General features: G+C 38.5%; 1 protein-coding gene across 1 annotated transcript in view; it reads right to left on the reverse strand.

Annotated features, from left to right (window-relative positions):
* Positions 1-4,702: 4,702 nt before the first annotated feature.
* Positions 4,703-22,078, reverse strand: part of frk (fyn-related Src family tyrosine kinase) — a 51,709-nt gene continuing 34,333 nt past the window's right edge. The window contains 4 exon segments of the mRNA XM_062044437.1: positions 4,703-5,330; positions 5,449-5,608; positions 13,986-14,167; positions 14,759-14,917. Coding sequence (XP_061900421.1) covers positions 5,107-5,330; positions 5,449-5,608; positions 13,986-14,167; positions 14,759-14,917 — 725 coding nt within the window. The 3' untranslated portion in view covers positions 4,703-5,106.

Consider the following 22,078-nt stretch of genomic DNA (forward strand, 5'->3'; position numbering starts at 1 on the left):
TTCAGCATTAATGGCGCCTTCACAGATGTGTAAGTTACCCATGTCTTGGGCACTAATACACCCCCATACCATCACAGATGCTGGCTTTTCAACTTTGCGCCTATAACAATCCGGATGGTTTTTTTCCTCTTTGGTCCAGAGGACACGACGTCCACAGTCTCCAAAAACAATTTGAAATGTGGACTCGTCAGACCACAGAACACTTTTCCACTTTGTATCAGTCCATCTTAGATGAGCTCAGGCCCAGCGAAGCCGACGGCGTTTCTGGGTGTTGTTGATAAACGTTTTTCGCCTTGCATAGGAGAGTTTCAACTTGCACTTGCAGATGTAGCGACCAACTGTAGTTTCTGACAGTGGGTTTCTGAAGTGTTCCTGAGCCCATGTGGTGATATCCTTTACACACTGATGTCGCTTGTTGATGCAGTACAGCCTGAGGGATCGAAGGTCACAGGCTTAGCTGCTTACATGCAGTGATTTCTCCAGATTCTCTGAACCCTTTGATGATATTACGGACCGTAGATGGTGAAATCCCTAGATTCCTTGCAATAGCTGGTTGAGAAAGGTTTTTCTTAAACTGTTCAACAATTTGCTCACACATTTGTTGACAAAGTGGTGACCCTCGCCCCATCCTTGTTTGTGAATGACTGAGCATTTCATGGAATCTACTTTTATACCCAATCATGGCACCCACCTGTTTCCAGTTTGCCTGTTCACATGTGGGATGTTCCTAATAAGTGTTTGATGAGCATTCCTCAACTTTATCAGTATTTATTGCCACCTTTCCCAACTTGTTTGTCACATGTTGCTGGCATCAAATTCTAAAGTTAATGATTATTTGCACAAAAAAAATGTTTATCAGTTTGAACATCAAATATGTTGTCTTTGAAGCATATTCAACTGGATATGGGTTGAAAATGATTTGCAAATCTTTGTATTCCGTTTATATTTACATCTAACACAATTTCCCAACTCATATGGAAACGGGGTTTGTATTATTATTTTTTTTATTGCTACTTTCATAGTTATATTATGTTGTGCTCTTGTCCATGCATGGGCATAGAGAATGCAATTTTGATTCTTTGTATGCCTTGCACATGTGAATAATTGACAATAAAGCCGACTTTGACTTTGATTTATTAAGTTTATTTAATTGTATTTTTCTGCATCACATTGTTGAAGTTAGTCCAAAACTGTTTATATTTTTAAATATGAATTTAAGTATTTTTAATTTCAGGCAAATGATATACTTTAAATCATTTCTGTTACAGACTAAAAAACAATGTTAAATTATCCTTTGTTGTAGGTTGACCTATATTGGCAGTGTAACAGAACATCCTTTATAAGCACTTATATACAGTACAGGCCAAAAGTTTTGACACACCTTCTCATTCAATGGGTTTTCTTTATTTTCATGACTATTTACATTGTATTTATAAATGGTTGATTTATATAGGCTAGTAAGGTAAAGTTTTGTACCTGATAAGTTTCGGCTATCTTGCTTCTGCAATCATACATTACGTGACACCTCAGATGAAGGCTGCAGAAGCAAGATAGACGAAACTTGTCAGGTACAAAACTTTACCTTACTCAATCAACCATTTATAAATACACATTAGTAGGCTAAATAAATGATAAATGGGTTATACTTGTATAGCGCTTTTCTACCTTCAAGGTACTCAAAGCGCTTTGACAGTATTTCCACATTCACACACACATTCACACACTGATGGCGGGAGCTGCCATGCAAGGCGCTAACCAGCAGCCATCAGGAGCAAGGGTGAAGTGTCTTGCCCAAGGACACAACGGACGTGACTAGGATGGTAGAAGGTGGGGATTGAACCCCAGTAACCAGCAACCCTCCGATTGCTGGCACGGCCACTCTACCAACTTCGTCCAACTCCACCACGCCGTCCTCTTCAACATATTTACATTGTAGATTGTCACTGAAGGCATCAAAACTATGAATGAACACATGTGGAGTTATGTACTTAACAAAAAAAGGTGAAATAACTGAAAACGTGTTATATTCTAGTTTCTTCAAAATAGCCACCCTTTGCTCTGATTACTGCTTTGCACACTCTTGGCATTCTCTCGATGAGCTTCAAGAGGTAGTCACCTGAAATCGTTTTCCAACAGTCTTGAACATCTTGCGGAGTACACACAAAGACAGTCGAGGTGTTTTTGTCAGGATTTTACCCCATCCAATGCCCGATTATCTTTTGTCTTACAAGACTGCGCCATGGTCTGAGGTGTGTGCAGAGTGAAACTGGCTCCATAATGGATCAGGGCCAATAATATGTTTTTTCAAGTATTTGCGATTAAAACTCAACGTGTCTGTCGGGAAAGCAGACACCTCCTAAGCCATGGCTGCATGAATTGTGACATGGGGAAAGTAGTCAACCAAGAAGCTAAAACGAGTATTGGGGCTACTTTGTTGAGAACATTACACCTCGAGCACACTCAGATGATAAAGTATGTGTTTACATCTTCTCTAGGTTGTTTTTTTTTTTTTTTTTTTTGCACAGGTCGAAGTTTTCTCTCAAAAAAAGCTCCAAGACATGCGAGAGAGACTGATCCCCAAATAAACCCCGATTGAAACACAATTGAAATGTGGGGGGTTGATAAGCCTTTTGCATGCTTGGTGGTCGTATCAGAAATGCAACTGTCCGTGGTTTTTGTTTTATTTATTTATTTTAATTTTCTATTTTGTACTTGAGTAGGATGTATTTTTGACAATTCCTGTCAGCTCTGTATTTAAAACCCAATAAACAACTGTTTTTTCTTTTTGTTTGTTTTTTAAATAGCCCCAAGACCACCATCAATCCCTCCTCTTGTATGTCCTCTTCTGTATTGCCTGTTTTTGTGTGCTGGTAAATTGCTATGGCGATTGCTATATTTCTTCTTTTTTTTAATTAATCAATCCAACAAAACAATACCATAATAATGCAATTCCAATTCCAAAACCAAACCCGACCCAGCAACATTCAGAACAGCAACAAACAGAGCAATTGAAAGGACACAAACAAGACACAAAACAAGGCAAAGCAGTCAAACAAAAATGATTATCAACAACAGTATCAATATTAATAACAATTCTAACATAGCAGCGATTAGAAATCCTTCATTGACATTATCATTACAGCCATTTATAAAAAATAACAACATTCATTTCTTCTTCTTCAGTTTCGTTAGATCATGTTTGTTCAAGCAGGTATTTGAGCTCGGAGGACTAGAGTCAACCAGAGTGGAGATCGTGGTTGGACAGAATCGTTGATATCATAGCTGACTGCATCCATGAGAGCTGCTCAATGCTTGATTTTCTATCTTTGAGTTAACTCCACAAAGTCCGATAAACTCTTTCAAAAAGGGGGTTGGGTAGTCCATGTCCCATCGGACTCCGGTGTAATGCACAGCGTCAAGATGCATGAGCTGTGTGTTAACATCAACTTCAGTTTCATCCTTGGCGTTAGATCAGGGATGTCAAACTGGTTTTCATTGAGGGCCACGTCAGAGTTATGGCTGCCATCAGAGGACCGCTTGGAACAAATATCATGATTTTTTTCCCCATGCATTTAAATAATAAATATTTTTTTCATACACTGTATAAAAATCTGTACATTTTACAGTAAAAAACTGACAGTCACCAGAATTAGTGTAAAATATACAGTGTTTTTTCTTTTACAACAACAATTAATACAGTAAATGGAAAAGAGCACAGATGGGTTTTTTTTTACTGTAAATTTTACAGTGTTTTTTTCTTACAACACAGTACCACTGTTTTTTTTATTTTTTTATTCTGGCAACTGATATGCCATTTTTTTAAACTTTACTTTAATTCCATTTACAGTAAGACACAAAAAAAAACATTGATTTTACGGTAAAAAACCGGCAGCTCAGTCGACAATTTTACTGTAAAAAAAAAAAAAAAAAAAGTAGTAGTATTTTGATTTATTAAAACGTTTTAAAACGTTAAAATGTTCCTATATATATATATATATATATATACATATATATATATATATATATATATACATACATACATACATATATATATACATATATATACATACATACATACATACATACATACATACATACATACATACATACATACATACATACATACATACATACATATATATATACTGTATTTATATAGTACAATTTAATGGATGACTTGCTTTGAAATCATAAGTCAAACAAGTATTTATTTATATTTTGAAAACAAATTGTTTGGAAAGTATGATAATGATAATTGTTGCAGTGTTGGATACTATTAAAGTTGAAAAGGTATGCAACTTGATGCATTACATTTTTTTTAAAATCAAAATGGAAAAACAAAATACATTTCCAACCAAGGGTCTAGCTGTGCTGCTTCATGAGGCTGACTAAAACCAAAGCACAAAAGATCTAAACCCTTAAAACATAAATTATTTGTGTGTTTGATTTGTACAACATAAAATATGGTAGGGTTACCTAAACACTGTTATATACTCAAAAGGATTTTACTTAAAACATACAAAGTCACCACATCTTAGCAGGCCCTGAAGTTAATTTGGTTAGTGATACAATATTATTCAAAGTGAACTGACATTTATCTGCAAATCAGTGAGTCCCACTACTAAAAAGCGGTGTTAAACAATTAAGCTCAGAACTATAGAAACATAATGGTTGATTTCTGATACATTGATAACCAATTACATAGAAGCAGCCATGTCATGCTTTATGTAAAAAAAGTGCTTCATTTAAAATAGTACATGCCTTGAATAGAGTTAAGCTCACATTACTCACGACTTATGCAATCGCTTTGTTGAGGTAAGGTGTTGTACGTATGATTCACTCCCTCATGTTTTTAAAGGACAGCCAATCTGCAGTGGAAAGAATGTGCACAAGGGAGAATTGCAAGAAAAACCGGTTCATCAAAGTGGGTAAATATCTCAATCTGTGCCGAAAGCAGTCCTGAAATCCATTCAGCTGACAAATGCATCAGGTGGAAAGTAGCAAAAGCTTCATGTATTCGATATAATCTGAAGAGTCAACTGGCTCTGAATTAATTGGGTTTTTCAAATACATACAGAGAGCATTTTGATACTGACTTGATTCCTCTCAATGTACTGTACTGTCATTTGGCACAGCATCAGTATAGCTGGTCATGTTCAGATCAAAGAACTCCTCCAGCTTCCACTGCAAGGTCTCAAACGTGGAGCGTTCATGTTCGTCGTCCTTCCAGCAGTCCATCATGATGCCATACATTTCTTTAGGGCAGTTGGGTGGACGTGGCATTCTGTAGCCCTGAGGAACACTTTGGAGAACTTGGTAGTTTGACATGTCTTGAAAAAAAAAACAAGTACATATTGTCAGAGCTAAGCAAAGGGGAAACAACTGTGCTAATTAGTATGATAGCCCAGGTCTGATTGACCTGATTATTTTGCAATCGGTAAACCTTACCTGGGTATGGCATTTTGCCGAATGTCATAATCTCATAAAGCAAAATACCAAAGGACCAGACATCAGATTTGATTGTGAATATGTTGCTGCGGATGGCCTCGGGAGCAGTCCATTTTACCGGAAGTTTGGTACCTTCTCTTGCAGCATACACAGGGTCATTCTGGATCCAAAGCAACATGAAAATGCAAATCAAGATTTAGTGATCAAAATACTTCAAATGTAGTTAGATGATTCTGATGACTGAGAGAACATACTGTCATTATAAGGGCAGTGAGTTCATTATGATGAAATCTTTCCATACTGCACAACATTTAGTTGGCCTCAACTGAGTCATTCCCCGATTGGTTTGAATGTAGATAACCTCAGCTTTCCTCTGATGGCCGATGGCTGCTATTCTACAGAGTGTTTTCATGTGACAGCACCAACTCGGAAGTCGGTCATGATGAAGGACAGCACAACAATATAGCCAGTATGTGTGTAAAGGAGACTGCACGACGTTTGAAAAAGCCAAACGGATAACTTTTGCTGTGTTTTTGGTTGTCAGCAAACAAACTACACTACTACTGTATGCCCAAAAGTTGTGAATAAACTAAGAGCTCGGACAGAACAAATGTTACAACAGATACCACCAAATGGTGGACCTCAAGTCGCGGGGCCGAAGCTGCCAAGTTAAGTTAGCTTAGCACACAAGAGTATGTTTGCTGCAACGCGTTAACAGCACTTCACACGTGTCCAGTTAGCAAAATAATTTAACATTACACTTGACTTGGCTGCACTGACAAATAAATACCAAGTAGCTAAGACAGGGTTTCTACAGGTAATAACAAATCTAATTTAATGCTTTTCAATGCCATTTTAATGCCACTTAAAATAAAGTAATGCCCATGTCCGACCCCATGTGTTTATAATATATAGTCAAAAGCTTACAATTGTGTGTTTACACACACACTATTGTAAGAATTTGACAATAATAATCTTGCTTAGTTTAAAAGTTTACATCAACTGTTACAATCTAGTGAATTAGAATTTGCTCGCAAAACCGTTAAATCTGAGAATTTTTTTTTTTTAAATGTATTTTTCTGTAGAATCATCCAGTGTTCTGACCTCGTGCATGGCCTTAGACCAGGGGTCTCAAACACGCGGCCCGCGGGCCAATTGTGGCCCGGGAGACGTTATTTTGCGGCCCCCACCTTAATATGAAAGTTTAATGTTAGTGCGGCCCGCGAGTTTTAAATGAATGGCGCTTGACAGCGTTGTGTGCGGAGCTGAAGAAATCTACCAATCACGTTGTGGTATGAGGCTCTCGACAATATCGAGCGTGCCTTGATGGCACTGTCATCAGTGTCCTCTAGAATCTGTCACCGCATCATCTTTTTCTCCATACTAACAGCGTGCCAGCCCAGACACATGTTGTATGAGGCTTCTAGAGACACACGCAGGTTATTGCAAGACATACTTGAGGAACAGCCATACATTTCACACTGAGGGTGGTCATATTTTATTTTATTTATATTTTAACACTGTTACAAATATGCGCCACACTGTGAACCCACACCAAACAAGAATGACAAACACATTTCGGGAGAACATCCGCACCTAAACACAACATAAACACAACAGAACAAATACCCAGAATCCTTTGCAGCCCTAACTCTTCCGGGCTACAAAAACACCCCCGCTACCCCTAACCCCGCCCAACTCAACCCCCCCCCATCTCCCGAATTCGGAGGTCTCAAGGTTGGCAAGTATGCATTGATGTCACTTGCGTAATGCAAGCAGAGAAACATTTTGCCGCTTTTCTATGACACACGCTCTTCCTTCCTCCCTCCCTGCCTCCCTCCCTCGCCCGCCTGCTCGCTCCCGCCCCCGTTGTAAACAGTCCGGGCGGGGAAGACGAGCACTCCGCCGAAGGAGCGAGCGACAATACAAAAGTGTGGTGCACTGGACCCCAGCGCTGATACAGACGTGGTGATGTTAACCCGTTCGGGGCTAATTGTGCTACCGTAACTGTAAACTCCACCCCCCGCCCTCCTCCCGTTGGCTCCAGACAGAGACGATTTTTGATGCAATATTTCTTTCACAGGGGCACCCCGACGTGTCTTATTTCATTTCATTTCATTTTTATTTATCTCCTTCATTGATGTGCATCTTTGATCGATAGACAATTATACCTCAATTTTTAAATTATACATTTACACACCAATGCCTGAGAAGGAGCAGGATGAAGAAAAATCTTATATTTTTCTGCCCCCTTCAACATAGTACGTAGTCTTACTTAATGATATCATATAAACAAACAATTACATCCAAATATAACGAAAACAAACAAAAAAACACAAGAAGTGCAAAACTTCATGATGTACAAAAAGAACAAAAAAAACAAAATAAGTAGTATACACCTCACAGGATGATACAAAACAAATACAAAACTAGGCAAAAAATAAGTAAAATAATAAATATAAAGCAAAATGTAAACAGTTATGGCTGTCCATATGATCTCATTGTTCTGTCCTTATATATTTTTTCAATTGGAATATATTTTTACAATCTTTTATCTCTTGTAAAGAGAATTCCATAGTTTAACCCCCACCACTGATATACACATTTGTTTTAAAGTTGTCCTTGAATACTGATGTTTGAAATGACCTTTTCTTCTATGCTCTTCATTCTCAGAAGTGATGACAAACATTTTTTGTAAATTTGCTGGTAATGTTTTACTTTTAGCCTTAAACATGACACATAATGTCTGTAACTTTACTAGCTCCTGTAGTTTCAATAAACCCGAATTAATAAATAATATGTTAGTGTGTTTTAAGTAATCTACTTTATGAATAATCCTTATAGCTCTTTTCTGTAGTTGATACAGAGAAAGTTGCGTTGCACAAGGAATACAATTTGAAACGTCATTATACAACTAGACATGCTGAGGAGTATGCAAAATACTAGGGGAGTGAACCGGGTTGCAAATTTTAAAACCAGTCTACTGAGGCAACAAGATTTCGTCAAGAATTGAAATGACCTTTTCTTCTATGCTCTTCATTCTCAGAAGTGATGACAAACATTTTTTGTAAATTTGCTGGTAATGTTTTACTTTTAGCCTTAAACATGACACATAATGTCTGTAACTTTACTAGCTCCTGTAGTTTCAATAAACCAGAATTAATAAATAATATGTTAGTGTGTTTTAAGTAATCTACTTTATGAATAATCCTTATAGCTCTTTTCTGTAGTTGATACAGAGAAAGTTGCGTTGCACAAGGAATACAATTTGAAACGTCATTATACAACTAGACATGCTGAGGAGTATGCAAAATACTAGGGGAGTGAACCGGGTTGCAAATTTTAAAACCAGTCTACTGAGGCAACAAGATTTCGTCAAGAAAGCAAGCGAAAAGAGCGATGCAGCAGTCAAAGCTAGCTACATGGTGAGTGAGATGGTTGCTAGGGCGGGAAAGCCATTCAAAGGAGGTGAATTCATTAAAAAGTGCATGTTAGATTTTTTTTAAGAAATCTTTTCTTGCGGCCCAGCCTCACCCAGTTTCTGCATCCAGTGGCCCCCAGGTAAATTGAGTTTGAGACCCCTGCCTTAGACAATAGTCAATCAAAAGGATCCGCCAGTCAATCAATACTATTAAAGGGGAACTGCATTCAACCCCTCTAAATAGACATCCAATTCTGAATTAGTTGATCAATATAATATACCCAGAAGTCATTTTTAAAGGCCTACTGAAATGAATTTTTTTTATTTAAACGGGGATAGCAGATCTATTCTATGTGTCATACTTGATCATTTCGCGATATTGCCATATTTTTGCTGAAAGGATTTAGTATAGAACAACGACGATAAAGATTGCAACTTTTGGTATCTGATAAAAAAAAGGCTTGCACCTACCGGAAGTAGCGTGACGTAGTCAGTTGAACATATATGCAAAGTTCCCTATTGTTTACAATGATGGCCGCATGAAGTGAGAGAGATTCGGACCGAGAAAGCGACAATTTCCCCATTAATTTGAGCGAGGATGAAAGATTTGTGGATGAGTAAAGTGCAAGTGAAGGACTAGTGGGGAGTTGAAGCTATTCAGATAGGGAAGATGCTGTGAGACCCGAGGGTGACCTGATATTCAGCTGGGAATGACTACAACAGTAAATAAACACAAGACATATATATACTCTATTAGCCACAACACAACCAGGCTTATATTTAATATGCCACAAATTAATCCTGCATAAAAACACCTGCGTGTTTGTTATGCTAGCTCCTAGCTCCTCTGCTAGCTCCTAGCTCCATAGAACACGCCAATACAATTCAAACACCTGATCAACACACACAATCACTCAGCCCAAAAGACAGTTTACCTAACCCAAGGTTCATAAAGCTTATATATTTTTAAAAAGTTACGTACGTGACGCGCACATACGGTCAAGTTATCGAATGTTTAGCAGCCAAGGCTGCATACTCACGGTACCTGATATTCAGCTGGGAATGACTACAACAGTAAATAAACACAAGATATATATATACTCTATTAGCCACAACACAACCAGGCTTATATTTAATATGCCACAAATTAATCCTGCATAATAACACCTGCGTGTTTGTTATGCTAGCTCCTAGCTCCTCTGCTAGCTCCTAGCTCCATAGAACACGCCAATACAATTCAAACACCTGATCAACACACACAATCACTCAGCCCAAAAGACCGTTCACCTAACCCAAGGTTCATAAAGCTTATATATTTTTAAAAAGTTACGTACGTGACGCGCACGTACGGTACGGTACGTGTTATGCTAGCTCCTAGCTCCTCTGCTAGCTCCTAGCTCCATAGAACACGCCAATACAATTCAAACACATGATCAACACACACAATCACTCAGCCCAAAAGACCGTTCACCTAACCCAAGGTTCATAAAGCTTATATATTTAAAAAAAGTTACGTACATACGCAAAAAAAAGCCAAAGCTGCATACTCACAGTAGCACGTCTGCGTCTTTGTCATCCAAATCAAAGTAATCCTGGTAAGAGTCTGTGTTGTCCCAGTTCTCTACAGGCGTCTGTGTATCCAAATCAAAAGTCCTCCTGGTTAGAGTCTCTGTTATCCGAGTTCTTCCATCTTGACTGCATCTTTCGGGAATGTAAACAAAGAAGCGCCGGCTGTGTACTGTTGTGGCTGACTACGTTCGAAAAATACGTCCATTTCGCACCGACAACTTTCTTCTTTGCTTGCTTGGCTTCCTTCTCCATAATGCAATGAACATGATTGAAACAGATTCACGAACACAGATGTCCAGAATACTGTGGAATTATGAAATGAAAACAGAGCTTTTTCGTATCGGCTTCAATGTGGAAGGCATACCCGTGTTCGCCGGGCTACGTCACGCGCATACGTCATCCGCAGAGGCGTTTCGAACCGGAAGTTTAGCGGCAAATTTAAAATGTCACTTTATAAGTTAACCCGGCCGTATTGGCATGTGTTATAATGTTAAGATTTCATCATTGATATATAAACTATCAGACTGCGTGGTCGGTAGTAGTGGGTTTCAGTAGGCCTTTAAATGTTATCTCTTTAAAACATGCTGTAAAAATGCATACCTTTTGAAAGTATGACTCACAATAGCCAAACACTAGAGAATATGTTTTATTCAGGATACAATTAAAAATAGTTAAAAAGTTTTATGGAATATTAAATGAACATCATACTAGGAATGCAAATGATGCATGTGTTTGAAATTGATGATTGATTTTTCAATCAATCATCAATTTCAAACACATTTGAGAAAAATACAAGATATGCAATGATATTTGGAAAACATCAATAAGGTGCATTAAAAATAGACAATTGAATATTTTGAATAGATTATATTTTATACCCTCTTAGTTGTTTAAAATGGGTATAGGGGATAGCAAGTTATGTATAAAGTTTCAGGCAGATGAAGAAACTCATTGTTTTACTGTAGAATGTAGGAAAACAAAAGTTGTGGTCTGTTGTGAGAATGGCCTTGGTTGTCCATTCTAGGCCACCATAGGTCAGGTGAGGTGCCTGCGTCACGAGAGTTGCTAATGTTTACCAAGTTAGCTGTAGACGGCTGAAATAAATGAGTCGTATATGAAACAAGCTCAACTTCCACATTAACATGACATGGTGTCAGAGTTAGGTACTACACACCTACGGTGAAGAAAGAATGGCAAAGTCTGGGCCCCCAGAGGCCTTTGATTTTGCCGTCCAGCCCAGTGTCCCATATTAAGGCAGCACTTCTCGCTTTCGGACCTTACAAGACCTCTTGTATCCAGTTTTCAAGCCCAAGAAGAAGAAAGGAAACACACCGACGATTTATCGATGATCCCAACAGTATGTTCATTTGCATTCATCGACTGATGGATTGAGGTATTGACTATTGGCCAAGTCCTACAATTGTGTTACATTTTTAATGCCTCTGGACATCGCATTTAATGCTTTCTAATGCCATTGAAGTCCTTAATTTACGCAAAATCGTCACGACTCAGCTCCTACTCCGAGACCAGTGAACGAAACAATGTAATAACACAATAATCAGCCGTCCGACCCGTAAGTAGATAACCTCGTTCGCGACTTTACCTTGAGGGCTCGTCTTTGAACAGTTAAGAAGCTACTCACTGTTAGCTTGGACCAGCTGAAGCTGACAGACATTGAGTCATTGGAGCTTTCGTGGTGACACACGCCCAAGCCAATATCCCATTCTGAGACACCAAACAAAGTTATAAAAATAACGTTCTTTCTGTCCATATATTGCAGTTTTGTACTGGAAATATGTCAATTTGGAGATTAAATGTAGTAAGGTAGAGATGCCGTTCACTGACAGGTTTACGTGTGTCTTGTGTTCTGTCTCGATTTAGTCTTTCGGTGACAATATGTAAGGTTACATCTGCGGGGGTTTCCGTGAATAAGGGTATGGCTTAATGTGATAATTATAACTGTTATATCTTTTAGTTGTTGCGCCAGCTGTTGGGAGTTCAGTGTCTCCAAGGATGGGGCTGATGATTTTAACCAGAGCTTTTGAACAGTCAGGAGGCGAGGGGCCAGCACCATCAACAGGGATGATACATGCTTCCACACACCTGAGACAGTATCCTTCAATGGCGAGGTCAGGTTTCCTGGCCCGGCCAGCAGTGTATATAGACACGTCATTACAGGACGCAGAAACAAGTCCAATGAAGGCTGAAGTGTCAGCCAAAACTGTCCACAGGTTAATTGTCTGCACACAATGATGGACGCAATTGACCTGCACAACTTTTGATGTTGTTTTGGCATCATGTTAAAACATTTTGTACCATTTTAATCATTGTTCCACTTACTTTTAACAAAGAGCTGTCCAAACATAGCCCAAGCTCATACGTTGCTCATAAATAATCATACATTGTTTATACATTGCTTTTTTTTTTTTTATATATAACTTCTTACATCTTATTTTGCCTCAATAAATGCACAACCAACCGGCCAATAAACCTCACATATGTTATACCGTTGGATAGGTCATGTTGTAAAGTAAAGCGTTATTTATGTTGTATTTCGTTCAACCACTGCAACGTTATTTACGATCAAGAGTAAAAAATGAGCCATTTGATTGGTCATTTCCAGACAAGACAGCAGGATGTGGCTCTTTTTCCAAGCCCTGTAACTAAATCACACAGCACGTCGCTTTATATCACATTTTGATCACACACAAGTTTCACCCTAGCTAAAATTATATATTTTGTCCATTTTGTCTAGCTCGCTATCGCCATTTTCGTTGTCAAAATTTTATTTTTAGAGCTTTTCTTATTAGTGTGCGTGACATCCACACAAATTTTCTTAGATGAAAGAGGACGAAAAGTTTTGTCTAGGAACAAATCTTCCTCCAGTTCAGCGTCCCTCCCCTCTGTTGCAAGTTTTGTTGATTCTATGTAACATGTCAGCGGTCCTGTCTTGTCTCCCTGTACCAATGATTGTCACACACACACTAGATGTGGTGAAATTTGTCCTGTGTCTTGTACAACTTAAATATTAAAGATTAAAGTACCAATGATTGTCACACACACACTAGATGTGGTGAAATTTGTCCTCTGCATTTGTCCCATCTTGAAATTGAACTTGATGTGTTTTGTTGAAAACACAACATACCTTTCCTGTCTCACACATCACATTGTTGCATCCATTTTTTTTCTCAGATTTAAAAAAAGAACACATTGGCGTGTGCTCCAAAGCCTCGTGTTGCCTCACAGTTTTGTCTTGGAGTTATCTCAAACTGTTTGGACATGCAATACATTTGTTCGACATGAAGTTTCTTCCTAAATGAACCTGAATTTGATACTTTGCTGCCTAGTGGCACAACTTGGACACACATCAAGTTGGTGTAAAGACAACCTGTCAGAATGTTATATCAGGTGTTAAGACCCAGTTCTTCATCCCCCAGTCTACAAGCCAAGGGGACGGTTATATTGGATTATGTCTACAACACTACTGTAAATCTTCACAACACAGAAATTGACTATGTGGGATATACATAACATGTGCATGACAAACCTGAAAAACCCTGGCAAGGCCAAAATCTGCCACCTTGCAGATGTTGTTCTCCCCTACTAGCACATTCCTGGCTGCAAGGTCTCTGTGAATGTAGTTCTGCAACTCCAGAAAAGCCATGCCAGACGCCACTTGGGCAGCCATCTCAATTTGATCGGAGAGCTGTAGTGTAGCACCCTTGTTCTCTGAAAATTACAACAAAAAAATGATTCACCCCTGGCTTTCTGTGTAAATAAAGAGGGTTCATAAAATCATAGATAATATATTCACATGTATTTATGTATGCTTTGTAATTAATGCACAACGTTAGCGGCAGAAAACTTCCCAAAACCTCAGTGTACTACATAGCGTTGTAAAAATTTAAAATGAGTGCATATCAGTGGGTTAAGTTATAACAGGGCAGTCAGTCCAATCCCGACATTACACTATTTCTTTCTTACATTGAGCACAACTAAGACATTGTACAAATCATAGAATGTACCGATTTCTTACGCATGCATTGTGTGTTTGCCCAGTATGTATTCTGTACATATTGTACTGTACACCAAATAAACACTTTTTCAAAGGGTATTTAGAACTCTTGAGCACCAATGACAACCAGCACTGAAATCACTTTAATGAGTTAATTTTGAAGTGGCATGGGGACTAATACATTTTCTATTTTGAAAAGACACATTAAAGAAATACAATGGCATTTTAAACAAACCATTGTCTAATGTCTGAAATAAAATATATGTCAAATACAAATAAGAAAATGTAGAGTGTTTTAATCCTACTTTGTAGGTATTCAAGCAAGCTGCCATTCTTCATCAGCTCTGTAATGATGTAGATTGGCTCTTCCAATGTGCAGACAGCATACAGTTGGATCAGCTTGGCATGCCTTAGTTTCTTCATGATATGAGCCTCCCTGAGAAAGTCCTGGGCATCCATGGTACCTTAAGTACATAAGGTAAATGACTTAGGCAGGATGGACACTACACATAAAAGAGTACCTTATAAAAATAGCTTTGACATTATTGAACACATGGTCTTTTGATTATTTTTAATATTTCAATATGAAATTACAGGGAATACAAACACCAATACAGGAAGTACTTGTCACAATAGATTTCAAAGTGCATGTGTCTACCATAATAAAGAGACATGGCTTTGACATACAGTACTTTAGAGTTTGATTTTCATGAGAGGCATTTAGAAAGGGGAAATTCTTAATTTTCAAAAAATGTGAAAGAGGCAGCTTTGTCACAGAACATCTAAATAAACGTCAAGACGTGTGGAACAATGTGCACTTTGGAAGCATTTTTCTTTACTCTATACCTTCGTGACAAATATTTAATTAAATATAGGCTCCAGCACCCGCCACGATCCTGAAAGGGACAAGCGGTAGAAAATGGATGGATGGTTGGATAACAAATATATAGATATATATTTATTCACAGTGGACCTGCAGTTCATGTTGTGTTTTAGTGAACCAATCATGTCCACCTGTCCTTTTATTTTTTTGTTATAATACATTTGCAAAGATTTAAGAAATGTGGGGTGTTGTATGTAGAATTTCTTTAATTTCAAAAAGACCTCACATAAGAAAAAAGGGGGAAAACTGAAGCGCTGTGAATACTTTTAGGATGCACAATATAAACACACTCAAAGAGCCTTACCAGAGCGCTCATAACTTAGCTTAAACAAGTTTTTTCTCCACAGGGGACATACACAAGTATATGTTTATAAACAGAATGCGAGGCATTAAAGCAAAGAATACCATTGAGACACAACATCCATTATACAATACAATGCATTGAAAATATTACAATTTTTTGCAAAAAAACTTTGCATGATTGTAGATCATTAGTATGTCAGATAAATATGTCAAATATGTTAGCGGACATAAACTAACATTCCCTAATCACTGTATTGTGATGTTACTGTACTGTTCACTTTACAAGTTTCCTTTAGGCAGTATTATTAGAAAGCACTATCTTAATTACCTCCACCAGGAGGTTATGTAAGTGTGCCAATGATTTGTCTGTTAGTTAGCAAAATAAAAATTTAAGGGGGGAATTTCATGAAACTTTGGAAATGTCCAAAATGGGAAAAGAAAAAGCGAATGAATGACTGACAGGAGTTTTCACTCCGTTTATTTCAATACGCTAAACGCTACTCCAACAAAATGTGATAAAGAAAAATTCATTACATTTAGGAGCAAGTCATTACATTTCTACTATCAGTGGCGGGCCATGCGTTTCCCACCTAGGCCTTCAGTGATGTCCGACTTCAAAGATTACCTCTCAAAATACCATAATTTATGTCACCACATGACCATTGCTGGAGTAATCCTATATAGAAACACATTTACGCTCCACTTGGATTGAATCACATCAACAGTGTACAAAACAGGTTACTTTCTGGCACATTTAAAAATATCTTATGTGGTACTGTCAAAATTAAAATTGCAAAAAACATTAGAACGGGACAAGCGGTAGAAAATGGATGGATGGCATTAAAAGTGAAAAAATTTAAAATTACAACTCACACTAGTAGGACTTATTCGACGCAGTATAAGCCAGTGGTACCACTCGTCGTCGGCTTATTCGAGTAGAAATGGTGGGCATTTCATCACCAGAACAGCTGAAATAGCTTTCGGGGTTGGCTGACATTGTCTCACAAGATGTAGTTTCTCTTTAAACATCCTTCTTGAAAATGGCCTTGCAAAGATATATCTGCCACCTAATCAACGTTTTGTTCTCCTTCTCTCCTATCCCGGTCTGGCTACAGCGCAACACTTCCCGCTTGCTGCTAAATTGAAACTTGTGAATGCATACTCATTTTGGAATGACAAGTGAGTATCCAATCACAGTCTCAACATCAGGCTACTTGGATAGGCTACTGTCAACAATTTGTGATCTGATTGGCTATCGCAACTGTCTATCAACTTTATGTGTTCTCAAATTCATCCGTTAACGTTCCCGATGAGTATCCAATCACAGGACGCGTAAACGTCACGTTCAACGTGAGGCCAACTAGAAGGCCTTACTGACAACAACTCGTGATCTGATTGGCTATCGCAACTGTCTGTCACTGTATGTCCCCGATCGCGTACAGTGCCCGGACGCCGGCATTGTTGATTCTGAAGGCCTCTGGCAGATTTCGTACAGCGTGGCAACACAAGCTAGCTGAACTCTGATTGGATACAAACTAAAACTAAAAACAACAGCACTGGAAGGAGCATAATATGACATGAAGAGAATACGAATACTTTTGGATATTTAGGGAAAGTAAATTAAAAAAATGTTTCATCTTTAATTATGATCATGATTTCTGGTTATGTTAGGCCAGCAGAGAAGGCCTTGCTGGTCCTGACGGCATACCACCGTCTACCTTCAGTGTTACATAAAAGTTACAAAACACCTTTACTTTTTCTGGAAACAAGTATTCTAATTAATTACATTAACATACACTACTACACCGCTACTTTTGCCATAACGTGACACGCTACTTTTTATGTGGCTGTATCTCGTCAACAAGACGGCGTCGAAAGCACAGCAAGTTTAATGCAGGAAATATATTTTTACTCGTGAAAACCACCACCACACTCCAAATTAACTTGATATAAAACAAGAGGCCACATCACATACAGTATATTAGCACAGTGGAGTGGTTAGAGTGTCCGCCCTGAGATCGGTAGGTTGTGAGTTCAAACCCAGAGTCATACCAAAGACTATAAAAATGGGACCCATTACCTCCCTGCATAGCACTCAGCATCAAAGGTTGGAATTGGGGGTTGAATTACCAAAAATTATTCCCGGGCACGGCCACCGCTGCTGCCCACTGCTCCCCTCACCTCCCAGGGGGTGATCAAGGGGATGGGTCAAATGCAGAGGACACATTTCACCACACCTAGTGTGTGTGTGACAATCATTGGTACTTTAACTTTAACTTAAACACGCACACACAGATACTACTTTTCGGGAATAATGAACAACAATGATTGAAGTGACAAGCATGTAATCCTACAATAACCTTGTAGACAAGGAGACGTACAGCCACCGAAACACATTCAATCGCTTTATTAGCAAGTGCTAACACAATCCAGTAAACACATCCAGAGATGCTATCACTCACCACAAACTGCAGATGCGGAGCTAACTAATACAGCCTACATTGTCTGACAACAGGCACCGCCTTTCATAAGGCACACACGCTGTGCTCTCATGAAACATTTCAACTGTAAACGTCAGATTTTTTAAAAAGTAACGTGTTATTTACTTTCTCTGGTTAATAATCACAATTAACAAAAAGTAATTCCGTTAATAATTCAGTTACTCATTGATGACAATAACGATTTACTATAATTAATTACCTTTTGTTTACATTATGAGCTTCAAAATGCTGACTTTTAATGAACAATTCGGTGCACTTTATTTTTAAACCATATCGTTTATCTGTGTAGAAATATACTAAACCACTCCTCCATACGTTCTCAGCCTGATTTGTATGAACTACCCATCCATCCATCCATTTTCTACCGCTTATCCCTTTTGGGGACGCGGGGGGCGCTGGAGCCTATCTCAGCTACAATCGGGCGGAAGGCGGGGTACACCCTGGACAAGTCGCCACCTCATCGCAGGGCCAACACAGATAGACAGACAACATTCACACTCACATTCACACACTAGGGCCAATTTAGTGTTGCCAATCAACCTATCCCCAGGTGCATGTCTTTGGAGGTGGGAGGAAGCCGGAGTACCCGGAGGGAACCCACGCAGTCACGGGGAGAACATGCAAACTCCACACAGAAAGATCCCGAGCCCGGGATTGAACCCAGGACTACTCAGGACCTTCGTATTGTGAGGCAGACGCACTAACCCCTCTGCCACCGTGAACTACCCTGAACTTTGAAATGCAGTGGAAACACAAACCGCACACTTCTAAAGGAACCTATAATTCCAGGAACTAGATGTTCAAGGAACCTAACGTTCCTGAACTTTTGGTAAAAAAAAGTGTCTAAGGTCTTTAATGATCTAAACGTTAGAGATGGTTTTCGCTTACTTCCAAAAACAGAGTTAGGAACTTTGGTGTTATACTTGATTAGTAGCTATCTTTTCATTTCCAAATACAAGTATCAAGAACAGCATTTTTCACTTTAGCAAATGCAAAATTGTACAACACGTGCCGATGTTATAAAACGAGTCCAAAACTAGTGTTTTCCGACCTCCGGGCTGGATGATTGCAAGTCTCTGCAAGCTAAAAAGTTGCACAAGCAAGTCTGTAAAGATCCTCTAGTTCAGGGATAACTAACTGGCGGACCGCGGTCGCAGTTCGAACCCAGACACCCTTCCATACAGACCTGGGACCTCGTGTATTAAGCTTGGGTATGCACAAAACCTGCCACAAACCCTTTTTCACAGCAAAGATTAGATTTATCAAGAGTTACGTGAGCGTAGAAATTTGGCGTTGCCTCACGCCAACCTCCTGCTTCATGTACGCACCTTTTTACAGACATAAATTATACTTATATTGGGTTTAATCAGAATCACCCGCCTCTTCTAAAGTTTTACGTATCATTGCAGAAACTAACTTTTGAAACGGGGCCCAGCACTTGTCTTTCATGGCTATGCACATCCATCACTTTCTTTCTGATGTCGGACCATTTATTTTTTATTTCAGCATGTGTTCAGTTCTCAGAACAATAGCTATGTTCACAAGAACACATTTAATCGGATTGAAAGCCTAACCGGAATAAAAAATGCTTCATGTAAACCTGCTGTTAGGAATATTTGGATCAAAATTTAATTCCAATTGAGACAGGTGGTTTATTCCAATAGTCACTTGGATTGTGGAGCATGAAAACACATCTTCCGAAAAAGAAAAACAATACCATGCAACAAAAAAAGAGGAAAAAAAACGTAATATGAGAAAAATGTACAATTTTGATTCCAATAATTCGGGGGCCCAAATTTTTTTCCACCAATGGCCACATACACTGAAAAGTCAAAGTATGCGGCGGACATTGGATATTTTTTTTTATTTAAAAAAATTATAGTTATAAAACAGACATATGTATTTAAAGCCAATACTTAGTGTCAGTTGTGTCTTATAAGTGACGAAGTGTAATATTATATTATATTATATTAAATATTATTCTGTATTACTATCCAAATTTGAGCTTTTTCCCCATTACATTACATCTTTTTTTTACTTACAATTTGACTGGGTTCTTTCTCGAAATGAAAACATGTAACATTTGAGGTGCTTTCCGCAGATGGCCCCCAGACCGCACTTTGGACATTCCTGTACATACACTTTGTCACTTACAACGCAAAGCTCACACCAAGTTTCCTTTTTAAATATATAGTGTCTGTTTTTAGCATTTTTTTTTATAAAATAAAAAAATATCAAAATGGCCCCCCGCATTCTTTGACTTTTCAGTATGCGGCCCTTGGTGGAAAATGTTTGAACACGACTGTGCGTTTCCTACTGTACCTCCTCTATATGCCAATAATAATATCATGACTATTGCTACATCCATAGCAATTGTTAGGTGTGCAGTCCCTAACCAGTTTTTCTTTCTTTTTCACTCTCTGGTTGGTGCTTCCTGCTTTCTGAGGTGCGGCCAGCAGGGGTACCATTGTTGTTCACCCCCTCTATATTTTTTAATCTCTCCATCTACCCTCCGTTCTTCTACTCTGTCTCCCTATCTCAATCCAAACGGTTGAGATAGACTACCGCTCCACTGGGCCTGGCTTCTGTTCGAGGTGTCTTCCCTAGAGAGAGTTTTCCTCTACCTCTGTCACTTGCTCAGGGGCCAGGACTTCTCTCTTCACTATTATTCATATTTTGTATATTCCTGAGAATCGTCTGTTTTTATGGACCTGCAAACAAACTAGTCAAAGATGATCTACAGTCGTGGTCAAAAGTTTACATACACTTGTGAAGGACTGAAATGAATTTTTTTTATTTAAACGGGAATAGCAGATCCATTCTATGTGTCATACTTGATCATTTCGCGATATTGCCATATTTTTGCTGAAAGGATTTAGTAGAGAAAATCGACGATAAAGTTCGCAACTTTTGCTCGCTGATAAAAAAAGCCTTGCCTGTACCGGAAGTAGCGTGACGTCACAAGCGGTAGTGCTGCTCACAATTCCCGTTGTTTACAATGGAGTGAGAGAGATTCGGACCGAGAAAGTGACGATTACCCCATTAATTTGAGCGAGGATGAAAGATTCGTAGATGAGGAACGTTACAGTGAAGGACTTGAAAGGCAGTGATGGACGTATCTTTTTTCGCTCTGACCGTAACTTAGGTACAAGCTGGCTCATTGGATTCCACACTCTCTCCTTTTTCTATTTTGTATCACAGATTTGTATTTTAAACCATTTTAGATACTATATCCTCTTGAAAATGAGAGGATTACACGATTAATAATATTCCGCTTGGCGAAGCTATAAAAACAGAAGCTAACCTAGCAACGTAGCCAACGCGATAGCGCCAGTCTCAAATGCAGATAGAAACTAAATTTAAAAAAAAACCCTGACTGGATGGATAGACAGAAGATCAATAATACTATTAAACCATGAACATGTAAATACACGATTAATAATATTCCGCTTGGCGAAGCTAAAAAAACAGAAGCTAACCTAGCAACGTAGCCAACGCGATAGCGCCAGTCTCAAATGCAGATAGAAACTAAATTAAAAAAAAAACCCTGACTGGATGGATAGACAGAAGATCAATAATACTATTAAACCATGAACATGTAAATACACGATTAATAATATTCCGCTTGGCGAAGCTAAAAAACAGAAGCTAACCTAGCAACGTAGCCAATGCGATAGCGCCAGTCTCAAATGCAGATAGAAACTAAATTAAAAAAAACCCTGACTGGATGGATAGACAGAAGATCAATAATATTATTAAACCATGAACATGTAAATACACGATTAATAATATTCCGCTTGGCGAAGCTAAAAAAAACAGAAGCTAACCTAGCTGCGTAGCCAACGTGATAACGCCAGTCTCAAATGCAGATAGAAACTAAATAAAAAAAAACCTGACTGGATGCATAGACAGAAGATCAATAATACTATTAAACCATG

The sequence above is a fragment of the Entelurus aequoreus genome, linkage group LG04 (genome assembly GCF_033978785.1).
Source record: "Entelurus aequoreus isolate RoL-2023_Sb linkage group LG04, RoL_Eaeq_v1.1, whole genome shotgun sequence".
NCBI classification, from domain to species: domain Eukaryota; kingdom Metazoa; phylum Chordata; class Actinopteri; order Syngnathiformes; family Syngnathidae; genus Entelurus; species Entelurus aequoreus.